This window comes from Ascidia mentula, chromosome 6 (assembly GCF_947561715.1).
Source record: "Ascidia mentula chromosome 6, kaAscMent1.1, whole genome shotgun sequence".
Lineage (NCBI taxonomy): Eukaryota > Metazoa > Chordata > Ascidiacea > Phlebobranchia > Ascidiidae > Ascidia > Ascidia mentula.
The window spans coordinates 97,075-121,187 of record NC_138571.1 but is presented as its reverse complement, the minus strand read 5'-3'; the positions used below and the strand labels follow the sequence as shown (position 1 = coordinate 121,187).

The 24,113-nt window shown below is 38.8% G+C and overlaps 4 protein-coding genes across 4 annotated transcripts; 3 read left to right on the top strand and 1 right to left on the bottom strand.

Annotated features, from left to right (window-relative positions):
* Positions 1-288: 288 nt before the first annotated feature.
* LOC145907484 (peroxisomal biogenesis factor 3-like) lies at positions 289-1,516 on the top strand. The gene has a single exon (XM_082994889.1). It carries the CDS (start codon positions 386-388, stop codon positions 1,403-1,405), a length of 1,020 nt encoding a protein of 339 aa, XP_082851015.1. The 5' UTR covers positions 289-385; the 3' UTR covers positions 1,406-1,516.
* LOC145907483 (succinyl-CoA:glutarate CoA-transferase-like) lies at positions 1,401-3,611 on the top strand. The gene is made up of 2 exons (XM_082994888.1): positions 1,401-3,216; positions 3,473-3,611. The coding sequence occupies exon 1, from the start codon at positions 1,515-1,517 to the stop codon at positions 2,712-2,714; it is 1,200 nt and encodes a 399-aa protein (XP_082851014.1). The 5' UTR covers positions 1,401-1,514; the 3' UTR covers positions 2,715-3,216; positions 3,473-3,611.
* Positions 3,612-10,125: 6,514 nt separating this feature from the next.
* On the top strand, positions 10,126-14,947 carry LOC145905304 (vesicular glutamate transporter 1-like). The gene is made up of 13 exons (XM_082992465.1): positions 10,126-10,220; positions 10,977-11,120; positions 11,302-11,476; positions 11,546-11,664; positions 11,899-12,013; positions 12,073-12,160; positions 13,000-13,086; positions 13,150-13,289; positions 13,421-13,570; positions 13,733-13,865; positions 14,008-14,118; positions 14,202-14,329; positions 14,506-14,947. Exons 1-13 carry the CDS (start codon positions 10,126-10,128, stop codon positions 14,929-14,931), a joined length of 1,911 nt encoding a protein of 636 aa, XP_082848591.1. The 3' UTR covers positions 14,932-14,947.
* A 36-nt stretch (positions 14,948-14,983) lies between these two features.
* On the bottom strand, positions 14,984-23,036 carry LOC145905305 (protein phosphatase 1 regulatory subunit 3G-like). The gene is made up of 5 exons (XM_082992466.1): positions 17,319-23,036; positions 16,897-17,110; positions 16,161-16,306; positions 15,813-15,947; positions 14,984-15,744 (listed from the first exon to the last, which is right to left on the bottom strand). The coding sequence occupies exons 1-5, from the start codon at positions 17,813-17,815 to the stop codon at positions 15,504-15,506; spliced, it is 1,233 nt and encodes a 410-aa protein (XP_082848592.1). The 5' UTR covers positions 17,816-23,036; the 3' UTR covers positions 14,984-15,503.
* Between the last annotated feature and the right edge of the window lie 1,077 nt (positions 23,037-24,113).

The following is a 24,113-nucleotide window of genomic DNA, read 5'->3' as shown; positions in this document are numbered from 1 at the left end:
TTTCCGCGCCTCTCGAAAATTTGCTTTCTTCTCTTTCCACTCGCATCCTGATGTGACTTTTCTGGGTTGCTTCCAGTCAAAGACATTTGATTGATTTTATTGATGCTTGTTGTTTTACTGGGGGTTAACGTCGAACTTTGTTTTTATTCTTTCTTTAGCACAGAAACTGACGGTGCTATTATGGCGAAATTAATATTTCTGTAAATTTGTAAATCTCTGTGAGTTTGGATTCACCAAACCATGTAATATTTCTATTGACTGAGTCAGGCGCAAAACTTTGCAAAGTGGATGAGAAGAAGTTTTACTAGGAATACTGCTTTTGTTCAGCATAATTTAGCAAACCAACCTAATATTCATCTTTTAAATTTTTCTTGTGACGGATATCATGACTTGGACGTTCCCAAAGTCGTTTTGTTGGTTTTTCCGTCGACACCGTAACAAGTTTATATTCACCGGGGTATTTGTTGGTGGTGTGGTTGGAGCAGTTAAGTTTGCTGAATATAAATTTAAGCAACACATAAAGGAAGAACAAAACAATGCCATTGCAAGTCGGAGAAGACAACGTACCTTAGAAAAAGTTCACATGCATTCTGTGTCGCTCACTGAATCAATGTTGAAAGAAATCATGGATGAAGTTTTCAAGATTTCAGACACGGAAGCCATAACTGAGATGCTAAAGAACTCTAAAGATAACAAACTTAAACTATGGAATGAACTTAAAGTTGCAGTTTTTACAAAAACTATAACTGGTATTATTTCTGTTGTTGCCTTGGTTGTGGTTCTACGTTTTCAGTTTGTTCAACTTGCAGCTTCAATGTCCAGTGATTCTGACAATGGTTTGTCTGATGAACTTCAGCAAAAATTTCTTTCCGTTTCCTGCAACTATTTGAAAGACAATGGAATAAAAAAACTCTGGAAAATACTTTACAATAAAAGCATCACTGTCACAGAGAGTTTACCATTGCAATGTTTGGTGACATTCAAAAATATCGAAACCACATTGTTAAGCATGGTGTCCTGCAGTATGAGCGATAATGGCACGGAAAACAACTTTATTTTGTCAGATTATTGTTTCCCTGATGAATGTGAATTAGATTTCCATCCACAAGTTTGTTTAAATATTTCTAAAACACTTGATCTTCTGCAGTCTCCAGACTGCCACCGGGTGTTTGTAAATTGTGTGGCAAAAGGTATTGAACTTGTTGGGAGAAATTTGTGTGATTCGATACTTTCAGCATCCAATGTTGCACCAGACGCTGTTAAAATACCTTCTATTCCACTTGCCAAATCCATACCTCTCCTGAACACTCAGTTGAGTTATATTTGTTCCAGAGATTTTGTGGAAAATGTTGCAGAAACTTCCTTACTTCAGAAACTTTCAGTAAATTTTTTTGATTCATTTTAAAGTGATGTCTGCGGCTCAATGATCATTATTACTTATCACTTGTGCAAGTTTTAATTCTGTATTGTATTAATTTTATTTGTCATTACAGGGTGTAGTAACCATAGCAACCATGAGTGGATTGCTAAAAGGTGTCCGTGTTCTTGACTTGACACGTATCTTGGCTGGCCCATACGCGACCATGATATTTGGTGATATGGGAGCCAACGTGATTAAAGTTGAAAGTCGGGCCGGCGACGACACTCGAGCGTGGGGCCCACCTTTTATAGGGGGTGAAAGTGTTTATTTCATGTCGGTAAATCGTAACAAGAGAAGCATCGTTGTGGATATAAAACAACCAAAAGGTTTAAAAGTTTTGCACAAACTCGTGTCAAATAGTGACATTCTGGTTGAAAATTTTCTTCCTGGCAAACTTGATGCGATGGGAATGGGTTACAATGAGGTAAAGAAACTTAACAGGGGACTTGTTTATTGTTCAATCACTGGGTTTGGAGCAGATGGACCTTTAGCAAGTCGTGCAGGTTACGATGTTATTGCATCCTCCATGGGTGGTTTGATTAACATTACTGGACCTGGGGATGGGGATCCTTGCAAGGTAGGTGTCGCAGTCACCGACATTTGCACAGGATTACTTGCACACGGGGCTATACTTGCTGCACTGAGAGACAAAGAAATAACAGGTCTTGGGCAGAAGATTGATTGCAACTTACTTTCAACTCAGGTATCTGTGCTGTCTCACATTGCTGCTAATTACCTCAATTCAGGGATTGAACCACGCAGATGGGGAACGGCTCATCCCACTATCGTCCCCTACCAAGCCTTCAAAACTAAAGATGGACATTTTCTTACTATTGGAGGTGGAAACAATAAACAATTCAAGACCATTTGTGACATCACAAACCTTCAAGAATTATCGAACAATCCAAAATTTATGGATAACAAAGATCGTTTGGCAAATCGCGAAGAACTTATCAAGATTTTATCGAAAGTATTTCAAACCAAAACTAGAGATGAGTGGCTCCACCTACTGGAGGGGAGTGGTATCCCGTACGGCCCGATTAACAATATGAAGCAAACTTTTGAAAATCCACAGGTTTTGCACAACAAAATGATCATGGAGTTGGAACATGATGGAATTAATGACAAAATACGTGTTCCTGGGTCCCCAGTTCAATACAGCAAAAATCATTTCGGTAGTAACATAAAAGCTCCCCCATTATTGGGCCAACATACAAGGGAAGTGTTGACGGAGGTTGGTTACACAGATGTCGATGTTGATCAACTGATACTGGATAGATGTGTGGCTGAGTAGACTTCCAATAAATGATCACAATTCATATATTTAAAGAAACTGTAAAAAGTACAGAATTTATTGTGATATTTATACCAACATGTGGTCAAGAATTGTGTGGTGTATTTTTGGTAGAGAACCTGTAGTTTGTGTTTTACCTTTTTTTAAATAGTTTTTTATTTTGGTAACAATATGTGTGCATGTCAATAGTCTTTGGAAGCATATAGTGAAATTGACGTCCAAAATGCAATATTTTATTAGTGGGTAATTTTCATCGCTATGCAATTTTGTATGTGTATATTTTTGTTGAAGTATAATTTGTGCTTTGCTTGCAATGCAATTTTTTTTAATTTAAAAATAATCTTACAGCTTTTATTTTTAGCTAAATCGAAACTTGATAAAAATTTTGTGAATAATATGGATAAGTTAACGATAATATCAGGGTTCTTGTTCATCACATCTGAAGTGTTTGCTGTTGCCAGTTTGTCACATCCAGACTGGATCAACACTGGGGCTGAAGCAGGTCTGAATGGAGGCAAATATTATAAAAGAAAAATCCTTTGTGCACTTTTGAAATTATAAAATACTTTCTGCAACTGATTTTGCATCAACAATTGCTGTCTAGACAACTGATCAATATTTAGCTGGCAAGGTTGTTGTTATAAATTTGCACAAGACCAACTATGTTGGAACAGTGTTCAAGTCTGCAACTTACTAAAAGCATTCTTGACTCCATTGTTTTTCAATCAAATTAGTAACAAAAATAAAATTAATTTTAGGTGTGATTACCTTGGGTCTGACCAAGCAATGTCAGACAATATACGGACGGAATCGAACGTGCTTTTCCCCTGTACTTCCTGCTGAGTGGATTGGAACTCTTTTCTTCCTTGTAGCTGGAATTGTTTGTCTTGCAATCACATGCTGCCTCATTGTTTCATCACATTGGTATCGCTCGATGCTCATCTATGCTCGATGGGCTGCATTTATTGCCAGTAAGACTTTGTTGTTTGACAGAAATATTATCCAGCAATTCATTTTTTCTTTTTTTTGATTTGTTTTTGTTTTTTCACTAAAACTTAAAAAGTTGCCTAAAACTAATCTGTCATATTTTGTTTCATAACATTCATCGTTTATTACATCACAATTAGTCGGCTGTTTATGCCATGTTGGAATGCTGTTTCCAATCGGTTTCCGGCAAATTGCAATTGGAGGGGAACCTTTCAAATTACCTGAACTGTGGAATCTTGGTGACTCTTATAAATTGCTGTGGGTCTTCGCGATCATTCTATCATGTTCCGGATGGTGTATTCTCATGATGCCGATGAGGATCTGGCTCCTCAACAGATGAAATTATGGTAACTGGGTTGAACATGTTGATTGTAGGTCGACATGCACACAGTAATTCAATCACATTTTAACCGTGAACTTGCCCATTGTTTGAAACACTGATTTCATTTTGAAACAATTTTGTAATCATCCAGCATGCTAAAGGTTGTTGACCATAACCCTTCAAAATGTACATAATATAATTTGGTGACATACTTGTTCTGCATGTTGGTTTAATGCGATCAGGTATTGCATGTATTCTATTAACAATTCATTCAGAAATTTTAAAGCAGTTACCCTTAATTATCATGTTTTGCACAAATTGCACTTCCGGTTTAAATTAATTTGTTGATGTTGTCATAGTAACCCTGATGTGCTTGGCTTGTCTACTGTTTCCTGCCGGTTTCTATGACAACCAGATTGGAGGTGAAGCCTTCCGACTTCCCGATCAGATGAGGGTTGGAAGTTCGTATGTTCTTTTCACGATGTCGATCTTCTTCAGTGTCATCGCGATGCTTTTCGCTGGAAGGGTTTGCATGCCAAACCTTGCCGATGTGGATCTGGCGATATTGTAAAGTTGGCCGCAGGAATCAACCATACTTTCCACTGTAAGTGGGAGATGTACTCTGGTTATCAATTTGCTCACAAGTGTTTTAAAAGATCATTTTATAGTTAGTGTCCAGGCCAATGTAACCATGCTAACAGTATCCAGAATGGCAAAACCTTTATTTAACAATGCCTGAAAATAAGATAATGTGCCACTGACGAATTGTTATGTTAAGTTTGTTGTGATTCTGTTACACAAATTGTTGTTGCAAATTTATTACACCTGAAATTATTCATAAACTTTTAACTGGTGTTTTTCCTTTGACAAATTGTTTATCATAAAAATCATTTTTTGTAACTTCTAGATCCACTTTGCAGTATTGTAGAATTTATTTGTGTCAAATATTTTTCGTGAGCAAGTTCTTGCCTAATTTTTCAATGTTTTCTTATATCTTTGCATCATTTTGTCACCCGCAGTCTGTTTTACATTTTTTTAAATAAATTCCATGTTAAAGTTTTTGTTTGAAACAAAGTTGACGCAACTTTGATTATTTCAAATAGTTGATTTTATGAACCAATCTCCAAGCTATGGTTGGGTGGTTTTGTCTTTACCACATGGGGTTGATGTTAAACATGCAATGATCACCCAGCAATGCTGTTACAGTAAAATAAGTCGACTATGTTGTGTAGGTTAATTGGGGTTGTTATGACGTAACAAACGGGACATTCTTTCGCGAAAGCCAAACAGTTGTTAAAATTTTTAACCACCAATAAAACACACAAGCATATTGTTGCATTAAAATATATTTATTGCCTCGACGAAAATCTCAACGGATAAACAATAGTTTTGTTTATTGAAAAACTCCATCGAAGACTTCTTCACTTTCTCTTATCGTCTTATTTATGACGTAATAATGTTACATAATTTTGCTTTTCTTGATGTTGATTATTTCGATTTCCAGCAGTAGGTCGGCATGGGGAGGGATTGTGTGAAAATGTTAAGGAAGTTTTTTCATTTGCATTTCTACAAAAAACATGGACACCTTTTCATGACTAAACCACAATTAAGCCTCCGATGTGACGCAATGTGTTATGCGTACAGTAGTATTTAGTTTTTAAACAAGTTTTGCAAAGGATATGCCCAAGCTTCGAAACCGAACTTTCCATAAGCTTTGAAGGACTTAATTTTAATTTTGCTTTTCTCATAAAGTCTCATCGAAGCCACGCCTTCATCCCATCCTAAAAAGTTTTCGGAAAGAATTTCATGAAAATTTTGCGTCAAATTTTATTTCGTTGAAATTGGATCGTTTCTTACAGTAAGCACGTAAATATGGCACAGACATTAGGCAGTGAGGGAAGGGGGTTCGAACCCTCACCCTTCGGATCATACCTTTAATAACTTGCTTCATTCCAACTGAAAATGTAAACGGTTTCTGACCCAAATCTTTAGTGCTCCAGAACTTTTTACGCGGGATGACGTCAACAAAACCGTCACAATGAACTGTTATGAAGTCACCGCGCTGAGGCAGGTTACCGATTCCGTTCCGCCTGACCAGCTTCCGAACACCATCAGTCACTTCCAAGAAACTGAAATTTTGTGAATAAAATCGATTCAGATTCAAATGCTTGAGTAATATTTGAATTGTAACTGCAGAAGCTTTATTAACAAAAATAGTCTTTACCAACCTTAAATCGTCATCAGGGTATGACGTGTTAATATCTTCATCATCATCATCATCATCATCTTCGTCGTAATCTTCGTCACCATAATCTTGTTCTTTAAACGCAATTCTTACTTTTTTGACAAAATGAACAGAAAAAATCACCTGAAATTAAACTCAGTAAATCTTCGTCTTCTTCTTTTGTCATATCCTCAATTGATTCACCGATTGTTACGTCACTATCCATCTTTGCATTGTCTGTGTCGACATAAACATTTCTATTTTGCGTATTTGTTACGTGTGATTAATTACCTTCTATGTTTCTCGATACGTTTGTTGTTTCGTCATCGTTGAGGGTTACTTTTTCTGTGACGTCATCAATGTTACTTTGTGGTGGTTCATTTGTTTCGTTACTTCTGCCCTGGCCATCACCCGTGTCGCGTTCAACCTCTGCTGGTTCCATTTTTGCGTCGCTTTTACCCGCAACATCTCCTGTGATGTCATCAATATCGTCTTCTGTTTCTGTTGTTTCGTCACTTTTATCCGCAACTTTTTCTGTGACGTCATCTACATTATCTTTGTTTGCCACTGGTTCGATTATTTCCTCACCATTAACCGCAATATTTTTTGTGACGTCATTAATAAAGTCTTTATTTTTTGCTGGTTCGATTATTTCGTCACTTGTATCCACAACTTCTTCTGTGACGTCATCAATATCGCCTTCAGTTGCTTTTGTTTCGATTATTTCGTCATTTTTACCAGCCTTCTCTATCGTGACGTCATCAATATCGTCTTCACTTTCTTTTGGCTCGATTATTTCGTCACTTTTAACAGCATTCTTTATCGTGACGTCATCAATATGACGATATCCAGTTTCTGTTGTTTCGTCACTTTTATCCGCAACTTCTTTTGTGACATCATTAATATTGACTTTAGCTTGTACTGGTTCGATTATTTCGTCACTTTTTACAGCTTTCTCTATCGTGACGTCGATTATTTCGTCACCTGTAATCGCAGCATTTTCTCTGATATCATTAATATTGCCTACAATTATTTTTCTTGCGGTAATTTCGTCACTTTTGACCGCTTTTTCTGTGACGTCATCAACATCATCTTTATTTGGTACTGGTTGGATTATTTCGTCAATTTTATCCACAACTTCTACTTTGACGTCATCAATATCGACTTCAGCTTCTGCTGGTTCGGTTATTTCTTCACGTTCAATTGCAACATTTTCTGTGATGTCATCAACATCATCTTTATTTGCTACTGGTTGGATTATTTCGTCAATTTTATCCGCAATTTCTACTGTGACGTTATCAATATCGACTTTAGCTTCTGTTGGTTCGGTTATTTCTTCACGTTCAATTGCAACATTTTCTGTGACGTCACTTTTTACCGTGACTTTTCCTGTGACGTCATCGGTGTCTTCTTTGTTTTCCGCTGGTTCGATTATTTCGACATTTTTAACTAGAAATTCTTGTATGACCTCAACAATGTCGTCTTTAGCTTCTGCTGGTTCGATTGTTTCGTCATCTTTAAGGGGTTTTTCTTTTGTGATGTCATATTGTTGTTGTGTGGAAATTTCAGGTCCTACAACCCTGAATTTTAGTCTGTGAAATAAATCTTCTAAATCTTTAATAACTCTACATTATGGCGTCATAACTTACGGATGATCGCATGGTATTTGCGCATCCAGCATGACGTACGCTATGATGCAAGCAACAGCGACACACACTGAAAACGCAATAACTTTCTTTGGAATTCCATACACGTTTATTGGATGCGCTACCCTGAAACATATGATGGATTTTTGCATATTTTATATTTTTGAAGCAAATAAATCAAAACTTACTTATTATTAAGATCCTGTTTTTCTTGTATTTTTTTTTTCTTGTTCTCAATCTTTTGTTTGTTTGATTTTTCCTCCTTTGCATCTTTCCGTTTCCTGGTTTTCCCCATAATTCACCTCTGCATTAAACTCACAACCTCTACATCCTATTCTTGAATGAAGATAAGTAAATATTTACACAAAATTGTCAGCGCTTGGTGATAATCCACCACCTTGACCAACCAGCAAGCGTTGCCACATTATCACAGGAAAACTACAGTTGAAAAATAAACAACAAGTAAAAAACAAAAGGTAAAGTTACGTCAACTTGGACGGAAGAAAGAAGTTGCATTGAAACATAAATCTTCTCCAAGCCATTCTAAAATTCAACAGCTGATCGCGATACATTGTCGTGATTCTGACACGTCACAATAAAAACGTCATTTAAAGTTTGGCCGAATGACTTTCAAGAGTCCTCACATTGTTCAGATAACAACTGGCTGTACACGTATTGCCCGCCAATGATATTCTATACAAAAGTGAATGAGGTTTCTTCATCTTAATTATTTGTGGAAATCACTTTGGAGGGTGTTAAAAGAACAATTCTAATTGTCATTAATAAAAAAAAATACATTGAACTTCTTAAACGGAATTGTGACGTATGTTATTTCTATTCTACAACCACTACACTTTTGTCAAAAAAAAACATTTTAACCACATGGTGGGGCTAGTGTGTGTCTTTGTTCTTCCGTTTTGTTCGTTCAAAGTCAAATGTTTGTCCTTGAAGTCATACTGGTATGATTGTGGTGTTGTGGATTATGGAATTTCAATTTCAAGTTAAAGTTAAAATTTGTATTGTTTTTAACTTTAAAATAATATTTTTTTAATGCTTTCTCAATAATTTCTCCACAAATTTTAGAAGCTGGCGGCACTGTTGGTTGAAAGCACTTGAACTTTTCGCATGGTTCGCATGCATGTCGTCTCGTTGTTAAAGCATTAATGCTATTTCATCTCTTGGAGTGATTACATTGTCAGGTTTCCTAATCCTGATTGCTTCTGCGACCTTTTAAGTGTTCGCATTATGAAGATTATGTTGTTCAATATTGATTTGTCGAATCCACCGGGAAACGAGGGGATTTACAACAACTCACAACAGCTCGTATTCGCCGTTATTAGCTTCAAACCTTCAACGCTGCGCTTGTTGAAAATTTTGCTGCAAAATTTTGTCTTCGAAACTCTAAACGAACTTGTGAAAAATAATTGTTTTCGTTTCAAAATGATTTTTTCAAAATAGCGATTAAATTTTCAAGACTTCAACAAAATAAACAAACAACGTTTCCGAGTATTTACGGACAAAAAGTTTGCAAACCTTAAATTAATGCAGCTGTTTTTTTTCAAGTTTTATAGGCTGCAGTTTGAGTCTCAGTGAAAATAAAGTAAAAAATCGCTGAGGTTCATAGAGCAACGTCACTATTTTTCATACGTCACAAAGAAAAGTATTATGAGGCAAGAGTGGGTACTTCTTTGTGTTGAAGATGAATTTTTTATACGTTTCATGTCAGTAGCGAGCAGTGTTAAATATTGCAAGAGGGCTGGGAAGTGGGCGGAGTGAGAACTTCAATCTGTCGGCAGTTTATCAACACAGGTGGTTTTAGTCACAAATAGTTATTGCATGGGAACGACAGATATTATTTTGTGACATTTTGAAGGATTTTTTTGCCAAAAGTTTAAAATTACTTTTTGGTGAAAATGTTTCATTCATGTTGGTCTGAAATGTTCGAAACTTATTTTTTGTCTTTAGTTTGTTTTCAGAATGTGTATTTTTTCCTGTGGGTAAAAATATGAATGGACTTTTAGCTTCCAGGGTCAAAGCTGTGTGTTTTTTTACCATATTTTTCATATTGATATTTTTTATTATCGCTAATGCTTCTTTAAATTAGAAAGCAGGGTGCCAAGGTAATAACACAACGTAATAATCGTCCAAATAATTTCTATTCTAATTCCATTTCAGATAATCACCACTTGACTTAGAAATTCTCTTTTCATTATCGCGTAATCAATAGCGTTAATGATGTCATCTGGGACGTCATATAGCACAACAATGACGGCGTTCTACAACGCGAGAAAAGCTGCCTCGAACACAATCAGCAACTTCCGGAACAGGTATTGAATAAAAATCACCAAATAAATGACGCAGTAAAACTTTAATTGGGTTTCTGAAATTTAAATGTGGCAGAAATTATTTGCATTTTTGAATGAGTTTTTAAGTTTGCTGGTTAACTACTGGTTTTTAAGAGGTTTCAAGGATTCTTTTTGTGAGCTGAATGTCGAGTAATCCGACGTAAATTCGAAGAAGTTTGAGGAATCCCGTGTTGACATTCCGAATGTGTATCGTTGATACGTCATAATAGCTTACACGACAAAACACGTGTTTTGAAAAAACAGAAAAGCCGCAAATTCGCGAATCGGAAGTTAAAGCAAATCGATAATCGTAACAACACAACATTGTGATGTAAATGTGACGCGACAATGGTAGGTTCGAAGTGCGGCCACGTGATCTGGTAGGAAAGTGAATTAACAAAAGGTGGTTTGAATAATTCATGAGCTCGCCGACAGCATGCACCCTCACGGTTGTCGATTGTTTGTTTAGTTTATAATAACACAAGTGAACTCGAAACTCGATTATTTGCCATGAGACGTGATTGTTACGTCACCAAATTGATAAAAATTATGATATAATAAGGCGCGGTGTGGGTGAAGCGTGGCTGCGCCCCCAATCCAATAAAATTTAATTCTGTTGCCTTTAAAACCAATTATTTTAATTGGATTCAGCAATTTTATATAGCTGTGGGTTGAAATTATGACTTATTAAATTTATCCCCCAGAAAATTCATATATAAGTAAAAATACTTTTCGTAGAATATCGAGGTCGGGTCAACCGGATTATGACGCAACAGAGGGCAGTGTTTCTCCGATTGACGGATCTGGAAAACGATGTAACGGACACGCCCCCGTCCCGCCCACTACCAATGGATGGGGGAAGCCCCACGGAGTTTCAGAGAAGTAAGATTTTTATGTGAAGTTTTTTCTCTGAAAATAAAACGAAGCAAATTCCCTGAAATCGACTGCACGAACGTAAGATTCTCTGGCAACCAAGCTATCGATCATCCACTTTCGCACAGTCGGGCGTTCCTTATTGTTATGTAACACTTGCTGACTATTGTGATAACAATAAAGTGTTTAGTTCATGTGTGTGGTTTGGAACCTGCATGTGGATTCCGAAGCGCTACATCCTCGCCCTGCTCAGTGGGCTCGGGTTTTGCATCGCGTTCGGGATGAGATGTAATCTGGGCGTTGCTATGGTTGAGATGGCAAACAATTATACAGAGACGTTGGAGAATGGAACAAGAGTTGTCAAGGTAACGAACACGAAATAACCAACGTTTGCCGGGATTCGAACCCGTAACCCCTTGAGATTTGCGTTCCAGCCTCCGGATCTTACGTGGAGTCCGGGAAAACAGGGATTCATACATGGGTCTTTCTTCTGGGGTTACATAATCACACAAGTTCCTGGAGGTTACCTCGCCTCAAGAATCCAAGCAAACAGGTTTGTTGTGACGTCATGAATAATGACGTTTTGACCGAATTCCTACTTTATTATCAGAAATAAGATATGTGGCATCACAGAATACAGCTTTCCGACAAATAGTGTCCATGAACATAATATTGTAACCGTGTAGTATAGAGAATACGTTATAAGGGCCACGTGCGCAACACGTTGAAGGTTATTTGGAGGTTATTTATCCGTTGTTCCAATCATTATGAATTATCATCTGTTTAGAATGTTTGGGATTGCGGTTCTGTCTACTTGCGCGTTGAATATGTTTCTTCCTGCTGCCGCTAAGTATCATTGGACGGCATTCGTGTTTGTTCGGGTTCTACAAGGCTTGGCTGAGGTAATTGTTGCGTCATAATGTTTGATGAACATTCATTTAACACAGTTTTATCACTTTAGGGGATTCTTTATCCTTCCTGTCATGGGATGTGGGCCAAGTGGGCTCCACCACTAGAGCGCAGCAGACTCGCCACAATTTCATTCTCAGGTTAGTTCGAGAATTGACAAAACCGTCCACAATTAAACCTTATTCTTGCGAAGAATCCATCAAGTAACATTGATGGGGGAAGGATGCTGGCCTATGTAACAATGTCCATACTTACCAAATAATCGCCCTATTGTTTAAATAATTCATGAGATCACAATGCGCTCACACGCAACAATGAACTTCTTTTACAATGAAATAACTTTGGACGCAACAACTTTTTTCCTCCAAACACAAAAACTGCTGCTAAAATTATTTTCTTTTTGACCGAAAACTTGAACACGGCAGATTTCACAAAAACGAAAATCTTAAAATCGTGGGTTTTTTTAACCGTTACCACTAATTTGACCTTCGTTTAACCTCTAATAATGAATCCCCCCGGCCTTCTGGAAGCGGTGCATTAACAACGAAAAGTAATTAACTTTCGAACGTTATCCACTTGTGACGTCAAAAACTCGAAGAAGATTAACCAATTGTTGTGACGCAATAATCGGTGCTTGTTCGTCAATAATGCATCAGCTTGGAGAGCTCCTTGTGGAACATTCTACTTTGGTCGCGATCGATCAATGTACATAACTGGGCACGCGCGTCGATCGATGAAAAGTCGCTCGATGTTCCATTTGCATTGTTGTTACTTGGACGTGTGGGAAACAACGGCGAATTATTACGTAACAGGCGATCAACACGACGTCGTATAGCTACAAAACATAATTTACATAAAACAACTGATTGCTTGCATTGTGGTGTTAGGCAAGAATTCTTTGGAAATTTTATGTTTATCGAAAGCAAAGTACCAAATATCGTCACAGCTCATAAACTTCTGTTTATGATATTGTTTCCAGGAAGTTACGCTGGAGCAGTAATTGGAATGCCGCTAGGTGGCCTACTTGTCGAGTACGTGGGATGGCCGTCGGTCTTCTACGTCTTCGGTGAGTTGTTCTATACGGACTTCAATTGATATTGTGACATAATTTTCGCGTTTGTTACGTCAGGCGGTTGTGGAATCACGTGGTTCATGGTGTGGATAATGGTGGCTCACGAATCTCCCGCCAAACATCCTGATATCAGTGAAGCGGAACGTGTTTATATAGAGGAAAGCATTGGGAGGTCGGATTGCGCGGCGACGACCAAGGTACAAGTGGGAATTGTTTTGGGGGGGGTGTTAATACCGCAATTACGTCAACCTTAATGTTTCCCTTTCATATAAAACTTGCGTTTTTGGCATATCTTTGAAATATCTGACATATTTTTCCAATTCCCTAGTGGTCTGGAACGCCGTGGAAGAAGTTCTTTACGTCACTTCCTGTATGGGCGATTATCGTCGCGAACTTTTGTAGAAGTTGGACGTTTTATCTTCTGATCATCAGCCAACCAACATACTTCGAAGAAGTTTTAAAATACGACATTTCTCAGGTTTCAGCCACGAATTAATGAAGCGAATAAAATATTCGTAACACCGGAAGGTTTTATCACGAAATTAACAAAACACCTGAATTCAACAAACTTCCTGAGTTGCTTTTTTCATTAAGTCTTCGTGTTACCATAACAACGACCAATGCTTGTAATATTCCACAGGTTGGGATTCTAGCTGCAGTGCCCCACCTAGTGATGACAATAATCGTGCCAATAGGTGGCGTTATAGCAGATTTTCTCCGCAAGAAGAATATTTTAAGCACGACCGCAGTAAGGAAGATGATGAATTGCGGAGGTTTGAAAATGTTTTGTCCGCTCATGAAAAACAACAAAAGTGATTTCGGAAATTCACGTCGACTTTTCTCCAATGTTACCGATTATGACTGGATCATCTGAAAATAAGCTCAAGACATTTAAAACTGTTGTCGTTATTGCAGGTTTCGGGATGGAGGCGTTGTTCCTCCTGATCCTTGCCTGCAGCCACGGAACAACTGCCGCTGTTGTGTGTCTCGTATTCGCCGTTGGATTCAGTGGATTTGCAATATCGGGTAAACTGCAAAATACACGAGAAAATTTCTTCTGTGATGCAACATTGTTAACATTATTGACGTAATTAAATCCACGACGTCAGGTTTCAACGTGAATCACCTGGACATTGCCCCCCGTTACGCCAGCATTTTAATGGGTCTGTCCAACGGAGCGGGAACGCTTTCTGGAATGATTTGTCCTCTTATCGTTAGTTACGTCACAAAGGATAAGGTTGGTATATAGAACGACTTCATTGTGGTGATTCTTCCGTATGTTGAGGCGGGGTTACTTCAGTCCTTACTCGTACGCAATGACGTCATACAAATATAAATCTGACTTCTTTTGGCGTCGTTAAATAAACAACTTCTTTACCCCGGTACTTTCCCTTAACCGTTTCTGACTCGCAGACAGAGGACGGATGGAAGTTGGTTTTCATCATTGCCTCCTGCATCCACTTCAGTGGAGTCATCTTCTATGGATTCTTTGCTTCGGGGGAACGACAACCTTGGGCCGATCCTCCACAAGAAGAAATCGGGATACTTGATGATGCTGGGGATTTCCCTCCCGCATGGTCACGTGCCGAGTCGTCGGACTCCATGTTCGGGGAAGCACCGCCCGATAAATTTGTCAAGAGGGCGCCCAAGAGCTGTGGAGAGTTGCCTGGCAACGGCTACTCCGTTAGTTCTGAGGCATCGCCCGACTCGACATCATCCGAAGGCAAACGACAGATGTATGTGACGTCAAAGTTGACGTCGGATGGACCGTGTTATGACGTCACAACGGAGGTCGTTCAGAGGTCATCAATGGATTATTGTGAGAGAGATGGAGAATAGGAATATATGGTGTATTTATTTATTGTTTGTTGTCCTCCTAATACAAATGTAGTCAGTTCTCTCGTTTTATTTCCGAAACACAGCCTTGTGGTGATATCTCGCCACTATGTGGCGCACGGGCAAGATATTTTGTTATTACATCACAAAAAGTGCTCATGCAGTTAAGCGTGAAATCACGTGACAGGGCGCAACCAAGCGATTATCGAAAGATAATTTTTTAAACTCCATTAACGTCATTTCCTTGACGGTAGTGACATCACAACCAAAATGATGCTGCGTCGCAAAAAAGAAAAAAGGTTGCTCCGACCTTCCGATTATTAGGTCACAGTGGCAATTAAAGCTACAGAAGGAAAATTAGAAATTAAAAGTGCAACACAACAGAAAGTTTGAAGAAAGGAACAAGTCGATTATGTCGTGCCAGGTGTGACGTAGTTCAAACGCGACGCAAGCGTGACGTAAACGATGCAGCTATCACCTTGTGAACGCAGCCTTTACATGTAACCGTGCATGTTACAATCGGCATAGCACCTTTATGACGTCACAAAGAGCGGGACGATAAATATAAACCATTGTTACGTCAGCATACCGTCGTCAGACGGAGACGCGCTATGTTCAACACATATTATGACGTAATTGCTTCCATTATTATTGTCCCAGAATTCTTGTCCGCTCCTAGGGAGTCGGTATCGGATCGCAAATTCGATTTTATCGCCTCCTGACAAGCTTCTTGGCGCCACCAGGTGGAAAGAGAACTGGTCCTGGTTTGAATCGTGTTGACTTGCTACATAGCAAGCTGGAATATCTTCATGGCACCTTTGGAACCAATGTAGTTTATTGCACAACTTGACAAATAGGTGACAAAACAAGAATAATCAAGTTACCTCCATCGGTCTGTTGAATATCGGACTGTGACCTGTTTCTCAAAGTGGATGTTCATCACTCTGATCACCCCAGTGAGCGAGCGTGTATGCGGTACCATGGCAACACTCTCAAGACAAACCATCTGACTCCCAACTCTGTAAGCAACAGAAGAAAGTTTCCAGCAAATTAAGTTGCAACAAATATCCCGCAAACGTGGAATTGCAGTAATTACATTTCAACAGGAAAATATTAAATGCCAGGTTTTCCACCGTTCGTCGCGTGGCAACGTACCAAAAATTCACCAACAAAATAAATAAGTTTGGAGATAAAGAAACCACTTTAAACAATTTTGAGATTCGTGTTTTTACCTTGGCTGGAAGTTATTGTGGAGAAAAGGTTGGTAGAATTGTGGAGACAAGGAGAAGCATGATATAGATTCGTCATAACAACAGGGCACTGGTACAGATACCGGGCTGCTCTTCCCTTGAATCTCAGCACGAACTTTCTCAAGAGCCTGCAAGCAGATGGTGTATTAGAATCGTTAGATGGCGTACGTGAGCTTGTGATCGAGCTTATATTGGCTGGTGGTTGGATTTAATGGTTGGGCAAGTTTTAAGAGAAGTGCCAAAAAGATTACAGAACTCTTTCAGTCGGCATTATTTTGTGTTGGTTATGAATTGTGACATCAAATAAATAACATTATATTGAACAATCGAATGTTCTGCCCAACTTATTATTGATTGTACTCCCGGTGGTTATATCAAGATTGTAAATAAGCCAATATTATCCGATCGTAAGCCATCCTATATTAAACAGAGGTCACACCCGAGGTACAGTTACGCAGGGAAGGGATTGTGCAGCCACAATTTACATGTGAGGCATCAAATCAATCAAGGTTGATGACAGGCGGGTTCAAGGTCGCTCGGAAAATCTATAACAATGTTTGCGTGACCTTGCGAAAGTCTGCCGCTCTGTCTGAAGCACAATGCCCAGAGGGGGGGCATTGTGGAACTAAAATTGTTCCAAAATAATGGAAACTAAACAACTTTGTTGCTGATGTGATTACGTAGTCGGATGGTTTTCTACATTTGAGCTAACTTTTACCTCCAGTAATCTCGGTGGAGTGTTAGATTCGTCCAATTCACGGCAAAATGGAATTTTAATTTCAAGGTCGAATCCCTTCGTATCCGCAAAATGAACAGACTTTCTTCTGTAAACTTTCGTGACTGGTCGACCATCAACGCTGCTGTCGGATAGAGATCGTATAAGTTGTTGAGGGTTTGAAAACCTTCCGCCATCTGCAGCCGATTCGTCGTTTCTGTATAGAATTGTCATGAATAAGAATGTTATTTCAATGCAGTTTTCAAAACAAACATCAAGAGTTTTTTAAATATGAAGTGATGACTAAATAATAATTCATTAAATGCAATCGGATCATTTATAGCGCATCAATAACATAGGTTCGTATGTTGCAGATTATACAATAACAAACATACCGAAGTATTTTTACACCAAAATTTTCTCACAGTAAAATTAAATTTTCTTTTCCGCTGGTGGTTCCTTCTTTCTTGTCATCAGCCTCGAGGCTTGCAGTTAATTCTGACATCTCAAAACCTTCGTCATTCTGAAAGACCTCAGCTTCTTCGTCACCACCATCAAGTGGAACCTCATCTTGTCTCGAATCAATCGTTTCATCGTCAGAGTTGCCGTTAGGTGGCGGCATAACGTCTCTCGTCGTGAGTGGTTGGAAGCTTCTGCAAAGGCACTGATCTCTGCTTGGTGCCCCACAACAATTTGCATTGCGGTCGTGCACAAAAAGGTCTGTTAATGACCGTGTCTTGCTGCCACACAAGCTGCTGTAACTCTCCACAAGGTAGATTTCTTCAATATTTTGCAAGCGGCTCGGAGCGCTGTTTCGCATGGGCTGCGTAACATGCACACGCTGCTGCAGCACTGTGGGGTATATATAGTTTGCTTCAAACGACTTTTCCCTCAAGCAAGCGATCAGATGACTGTCACTCATGTTTAGCTAACTTAACAACAACCCAACTAACCATATTTTACACCCACAAGCTGCCAAGACCACTGCGAAATAAAAGCAAGCAGGTAAAACCAACAGTAAACAGTTGTAGCACAGTGAACACAAATCTGATTCAAACACTTGCACTGTGACGAAACAATCGCTATTGTTGCGACACTGACCATAAACATATAGGTTCATATTGAACACAGCCAGCAGCAGCCAAACCATTAACACTTCATGCTTGAAAAGTCTAGTCTTGACATATTCTCCAGTCCAACGACGCTCACTAACGTTTATATCCTTGCTGGTCGACGACGCAAAAAAAGCCAAGGCACCTATTGACGTAAGCTGGGAACGGCCACAACGATTCAAACACACAATCACAAATTTACACAGAAGTGCATGAAGCGGTGTTAGCGACCACGGCGCAGACAGTCTCGATCGAGGAAATCGATTCAAGGACAGCGTTTTACGCCTTGAAGGTTAACGATAACAAGCATTATGCTTATCTTTGGACCAAGACTGTTTACTCCAGACCTGCATGCATGGTTCAACTGTGAATTTATTGATGCCTTTAAACCCTAACCCACCCTAAAAAGATCTAAATGTCGTGGTAGGTTTCCGCCATTTTTTTTACAACTGCTTTAAGTACAGCTGGATAAAAGGTGTTGATTAAAAGCAGACGGCAGAAGCGTTTGTTGCTGGAATTGATATTTCATGGACGTCAATCAATCAATTAACTGTTGAAAATTAACACACAGACTGCAATCATGCCACAATTCGAAACAAGCAACTCAACGAGTAAATCATTTGCCAGTAAACTTCATTTATTTTTCGTTTTAAATTAAGTTGCAAATGCAACATAAAGTAAAACATATGAATGGATATATCAACCGAACTTAATCTCAGGGCTAATATCTAACCCAAGGAATTTTCTTGTAATACCTACAGGATGGGTTGAGATTAACTGACATGTTTGCAACAACATTCCTAAAGTAACTGACAAGATAAAGTATCTGACGCCATACTACAAACATTCCGTCTGTTGCCACACAATTGATTTTTGTTAACAAACAATTGCCTAAATCAACAACCTCCATTTAAACCAAAAAAAACAATTAATCATGCCTTGCAATAAAATTCCACAAAACATAACCAAAATTTGCAACAAATAAACTTCAAAAACGTAAAAAAACGTGTAGTTTTATTCAAATATATTTTGTCACGTAGGATATACACAAGCTTCGAAGTTTGGCAACAAGTTTGTAAGGTTGGCTTCCAACAGAGCCGCCATTTTATTTTCGCCGCAGGAAGCCGTCGGGTTTAATAAATGAGGTTTGAGAATTTCAACGCTTTTAACAACACTGAATTTATGCTTTAGTTAAGGATGCTGTCATTTTTACAATTATTCAATTTGTCAAATAAACATTTGGCTGGAAATAGTCGAATTTTTTTCCGTACAAAACTTTCCAAAGCTTATTTACCACCGAACCACTATTTATAAATTCCGCACTTATTTTGACAAACCAAGGTATTTTGCGTGGTCGAAATTATGTGGCAGACTATCTTATTGACTTCGCTATTCACGTATTATTTCAGCTCTGTGGCCTACTGAAAAACCTACACCATAGCCGAGGGACATTGCTTAGTTTGGCACAAACTTTTGATGTGCTGATGATAATGGTTGAGTAATACCTTGGTTACACAATTAATAAGAACGATTTTTAGTCACTAAATATCATGGTGTATTCAAGTTGCTCTTTCAGTGATTTTTGAATTGTTCATGTACAAATAAGTAGCTGTGCAACCTGATATAAACAAATTACCAAACTGCTGTGGTGTACAGGCCTAATGCTGAAAAAGTTAGCAACATGGTATAGTCTTTTTGTTCGTCAGATACACGCTCATTCAACAACCGCATAATTATAAAGTAAGAGTTTTATTATTTCCAACTATTTGAGAGTATTCATAATCCTGTGTTTTACAACAAATTGAAATACTGCAGCATAGCAGGCATACTCACACCAGCCATTTTGTAAACATCATCCCTGGAATGCAAGCATGATCCATGTTGGCAACATTGTCACAAAACAAATTCAGAAAATTACCAACGTAACTTGAAAACGTTGCAAAAAAATCGGCAAAATATTTCATTGTTTTTACGGAAACTGGGCGTAAACCACGCGATATTAACCGCGTACTAACCTTTCCGTTTTGGCGGCAACAATAAAACGATGCACTGCGTCGTAACAGTGAAACGTGATAACACACGCCGGTAACAAGCACTGTCTGTCGAACTTTGCAGATGGTTTGTATTTAAATATGACTTTTTTAATTTTATGTTTTGTCACCGAACTTGTCACAAACAAACTGTCCCGCAACCCGGCCAAATGCAATATCGCGCTACGTTTTTTATCACAAAAGTTTGATTTGCTGGAAGTAATATAAGATAGATCTAACAGCATACATTAGCATAATACGTGTCAGGGTACCCGGGTGCCCGGTCCCCATTAATGCAGTGGTTCTTAACCTGGATTCGATAGCGAGGTTTCAGTAATTCGACGAAGATCCAATGATCAGCGGTCGATTCAGTCATAGTTTTCTTACAATTATCTCCAGAGACAAAAGTATTTAGTATTAGGACAGGAGGAGTTCGGGACCCTTAAATAGTTTCACTTCTGTGATGTAACAATGAACATTACAGTTACTTGTACTCGCGTTAAGATGGTAATTGCTGGGCGTGAATCTAATCGTTCGTAGTCTTGGCTGACGCAAACAATCAGCACATTTATGACATCATTACGGTGAAAACAGCGCGTTTCAAAAAAACGTATTGTGACACGCTGTGGTGCAATCCCTCTAGTGGTGTCGTTAATTATGTTTCCGGTGTTTAAAGAGCGACCATATCTGACCAAGTACGGTAATGCCCCTGTCTTGAGATCCCGAGCGCCGTTTACATGGAATCGAATTATCGCGGACATTTCAGTCATTTCGCCCCAAAAGCAAATTTGAATAACTTTGCATTCTATGCATGCACATAAGGTTTGAAATAGATAAAAAATATAAACCGTCAAAACAGAATTCTCGAATTTCTGCACTCCAAATCTTACAATCCGAATGATTTGTGACGTCACCTTTTATTTTTCCCGATCTGACGTTCAACCTACACAAGGTGACCTTGCTTTGTTACAATTTCTCCTGTGCATATGTTTAGAAACAAGATAGTAGTGGCAGGTACCAACGCATACCTGACACAAGCTAAAAACCTTAGTCAAGATTTAATCAAACCATTTCAACCCTAATTATGCTTGTGAATGTTCTTGAAAACGATGACGCCACTGATAACTTGACAATATATCTTGCTTCAAGCACACAACAAAACCATGCACGCAACATAACTTAGTCTACACAAAACAATCTCATAGCGAGCTCATCACGAATCCGTTTTATATGTAGGCTGAACAGGAAGTGACGTCACCCAATACTGGGTCATGCATGGTTGCTCATGTTAAGCGGCATACGTTGCAACGCGTTCATTTTATAGCTGATGACGTCACTTTAAACGTGGTCCATGTAAAGGCGCATGAGGTCTCAACCCCAGTTTACCTGGCTAACCTCGGTCACGTGTTTCAGCAACAAAATTACACGCGGTTTGCACGATTAAAACGAGAAGCCGAAATGCAATACCCATTGTGACGTCAGGTGACATGACTTCAGCGATTTAATAAATAACAAACAAAACCGGACTCGTAGGGAAAACGTTAATGGTGAAACGCATATATTTTATCACCTGGAAAAAGCCGACCAACAATTTTGGAGTTATTTAATTGAAGGTGTTTTACGTCAGACTCAATAAATGGTCGTTGTTTACAATCGTGGAATCGCGATGGAACAGATGGTGACAAAGAAGCCTGGGGTCCTCGGGCTGTTTTTACATTTGCCACTTTTTGCTTCGTTGTAACCTTATTTACACGAAAGGGAAGAATGCAACAAAACTGTGTACGTTTTGATATGTTGTTAACGCTTAAAAATGTTGCTACGAGTTGAAACCGGGGAAGTTTTATGTCCAAGCGTGTTTATGACGTCACCACACGTAACAACCGCAACGCGTGAAATGTCCCGGCAAACAACCTCTGACCATCGGACATTTCATCGTGGACCAAGTCACGTATGACGGCTCGGCCGGCAATGAGAGGAGAAGGAAAGAAACCAGGTCCGAGCAACAAGCGCTCTTGGCGTGCTCGCTGCAACTGTTAACCGTGTGTGACGTCACAAACATGAATATTTCATTGGCTTAAAGAGGGGTGTGTTCAGAGATCTACAGTTCATTGACAGAATCGATGCTGAAAGTGTTTTTAAATCATTACTTTTCATGAAATTGGCCCAAAAGTTTCAGACATTTTATAAAAACCAGCTGCTTTGTGGCGGTTCACTCCCCATAAAGTTGCAATTATTACTCACACAAACCAAATATTGTCCCATTTCACGTCACTAACCGCTCGTCAACACGAAACAAAGTCCGATAGTAACGTCACAATCCCAGCATTGTCGGACATGGGGGTGGAGTTTTATGTTTTAAACTTGTTTACCAGACCTGAACTCTCGCGACACAAGGTCATGTTTTAATCTCATAACGGAGGGGGTCTGGAGGGTGGAATACACCCCCAAACCTATTTCAGAATGTTTCATGTGTGTTAACCCGACGTTTATAGTTTCAAAATTATCGTCTACAAAGCAATATTCTTTAAAGTTTTATGACGTCTAGTTGATATTTGTGACGTAACAAAGAGCAGTATTTTTCAACTTTTTTGAGCCACGAAACACTTTTTTATTAAAATAATCTTACGGAACACCAAACTGTTGGAAGTATAGCGGCATTGTACTTAACCAGCAAAAGGTTCGCGCCGTTACATTCTTATTATTACAAAACGAGTGTTATTGTTAAACAACAATTAATGAAGCAATTCACGATGGAACATTCAAACTGGTGATAGAAAGCTATTTACGCCGTTTGTGATAAACAAGTGATTTCGGACCCGTGTTCCACGGAACATCAGTCAAACAAAAAAATTCTCGCGGAACATCTGGCGATCTCTCACGGAACACCGGTTGAAAATCACTGACATCGAGCATCTGCATTACAATTTTGTCGCATGAGACATTATTTGAAAACAAAAATTTTAATAGTGAATTATCTGGTGACATAATGGCCACGTGACTTCAGCTGCCCACCCCCCTTTCGAGCACACGCGTGTTGCCTTATTTGGTTCCTTCCCTATTGGAATCACGTGACTGGCGCAAAACCGCGGAATGTTCAAGAAAAAGTTTAGAAGTTTGTTTGTAAGGCTGGCAGCAACCACGTGATTGGCTAAACCAATCAGAAACCAGAAACTGGATTAAGATGAAGATGATATTCCCAACATAGGTGATTAAGCTGCGCGAACCAACGGAGCAAACGATTGAAATATTCTGCTTGTTTTGTTACGTAGACAATTTGTAAACAAAATATCGATTGATGACGAAATCAAACATTATTGACCAGAATAAGAATTATTCAAGTAATTTTGTTGGATTTATCGATCTTTCCTACATTGGAACTCTTTACGCTTTCATCTCAACAAGTTTTCAGGCAAACATAAAGTTATTTGATAAATCCCGACGTTGAGATTCGAACAAACATCAAAGTTCAACAAATCAGAACAAAGTTCACACAAATCTTGTCGAGGCGCAAAAGAATTTCCAACACAAAGTTCAAGCTTGCTACAAAACGAATATTTCAGCATTTCCTTACAACAACTTTCGTCATCATCTTTTACTTCACAAACATCGCAACAACACACTCTAACTTTACTTTCCTACACATAAAAAGCTGAACCTGAACATTTATGACAATGACTGGGGATTTCCCCTAAATTCTCTCGTAGTCATGTATGACTTTTATTTGCAATTGAAACGTGCGTGGACAGATTTGTTCCAAAATGAGACGAAGAAGTCAAAACCACGTCCCCTGTACCCCAGTCTATCATCGCAAAAATATCAACAATTAAAACTAAAACATAAACAACCTTCGATACGCCTGAATGCACAGTACAATTACTGATGCGAGCACAAAACATTCCATGCGTGACAACGGAAATTATCCACCGGAAGTTGACGAGGAAGTGAAATCATTTCTAAACCGACCACAAACATGACGTCACTGCTCGAATATGTAGCACAACTTGAAAGGTTGCTATGAAACAGATGACGATGGACAATCAATCCTCAAATATTTAGAAAATATGTCCGCGCCAGACTG

Coding starts and splice junctions, on each gene's coding strand:
- LOC145907484 (XM_082994889.1), top strand. CDS start 386: ATGACTTGGACGTTCCCAAAGTCGTTTTGTTGGTTTTTCCGTCGACAC.
- LOC145907483 (XM_082994888.1), top strand. CDS start 1,515: ATGAGTGGATTGCTAAAAGGTGTCCGTGTTCTTGACTTGACACGTATC.
- LOC145905304 (XM_082992465.1), top strand. CDS start 10,126: ATGATGTCATCTGGGACGTCATATAGCACAACAATGACGGCGTTCTAC. Junction 14,119..14,201: donor CAGTGGATTTGCAATATCGG/GTAAACTGCAAA, acceptor CCACGACGTCAG/GTTTCAACGTGAATCACCTG. Junction 14,330..14,505: donor GTTACGTCACAAAGGATAAG/GTTGGTATATAG, acceptor TCTGACTCGCAG/ACAGAGGACGGATGGAAGTT.
- LOC145905305 (XM_082992466.1), bottom strand. CDS start 17,815: ATGAGTGACAGTCATCTGATCGCTTGCTTGAGGGAAAAGTCGTTTGAA. Junction 17,111..17,318: donor AAAGAAAATTTAATTTTACT/GTGAGAAAATTT, acceptor AATTCTATACAG/AAACGACGAATCGGCTGCAG. Junction 15,948..16,160: donor CACAATAACTTCCAGCCAAG/GTAAAAACACGA, acceptor TGTTGCTTACAG/AGTTGGGAGTCAGATGGTTT.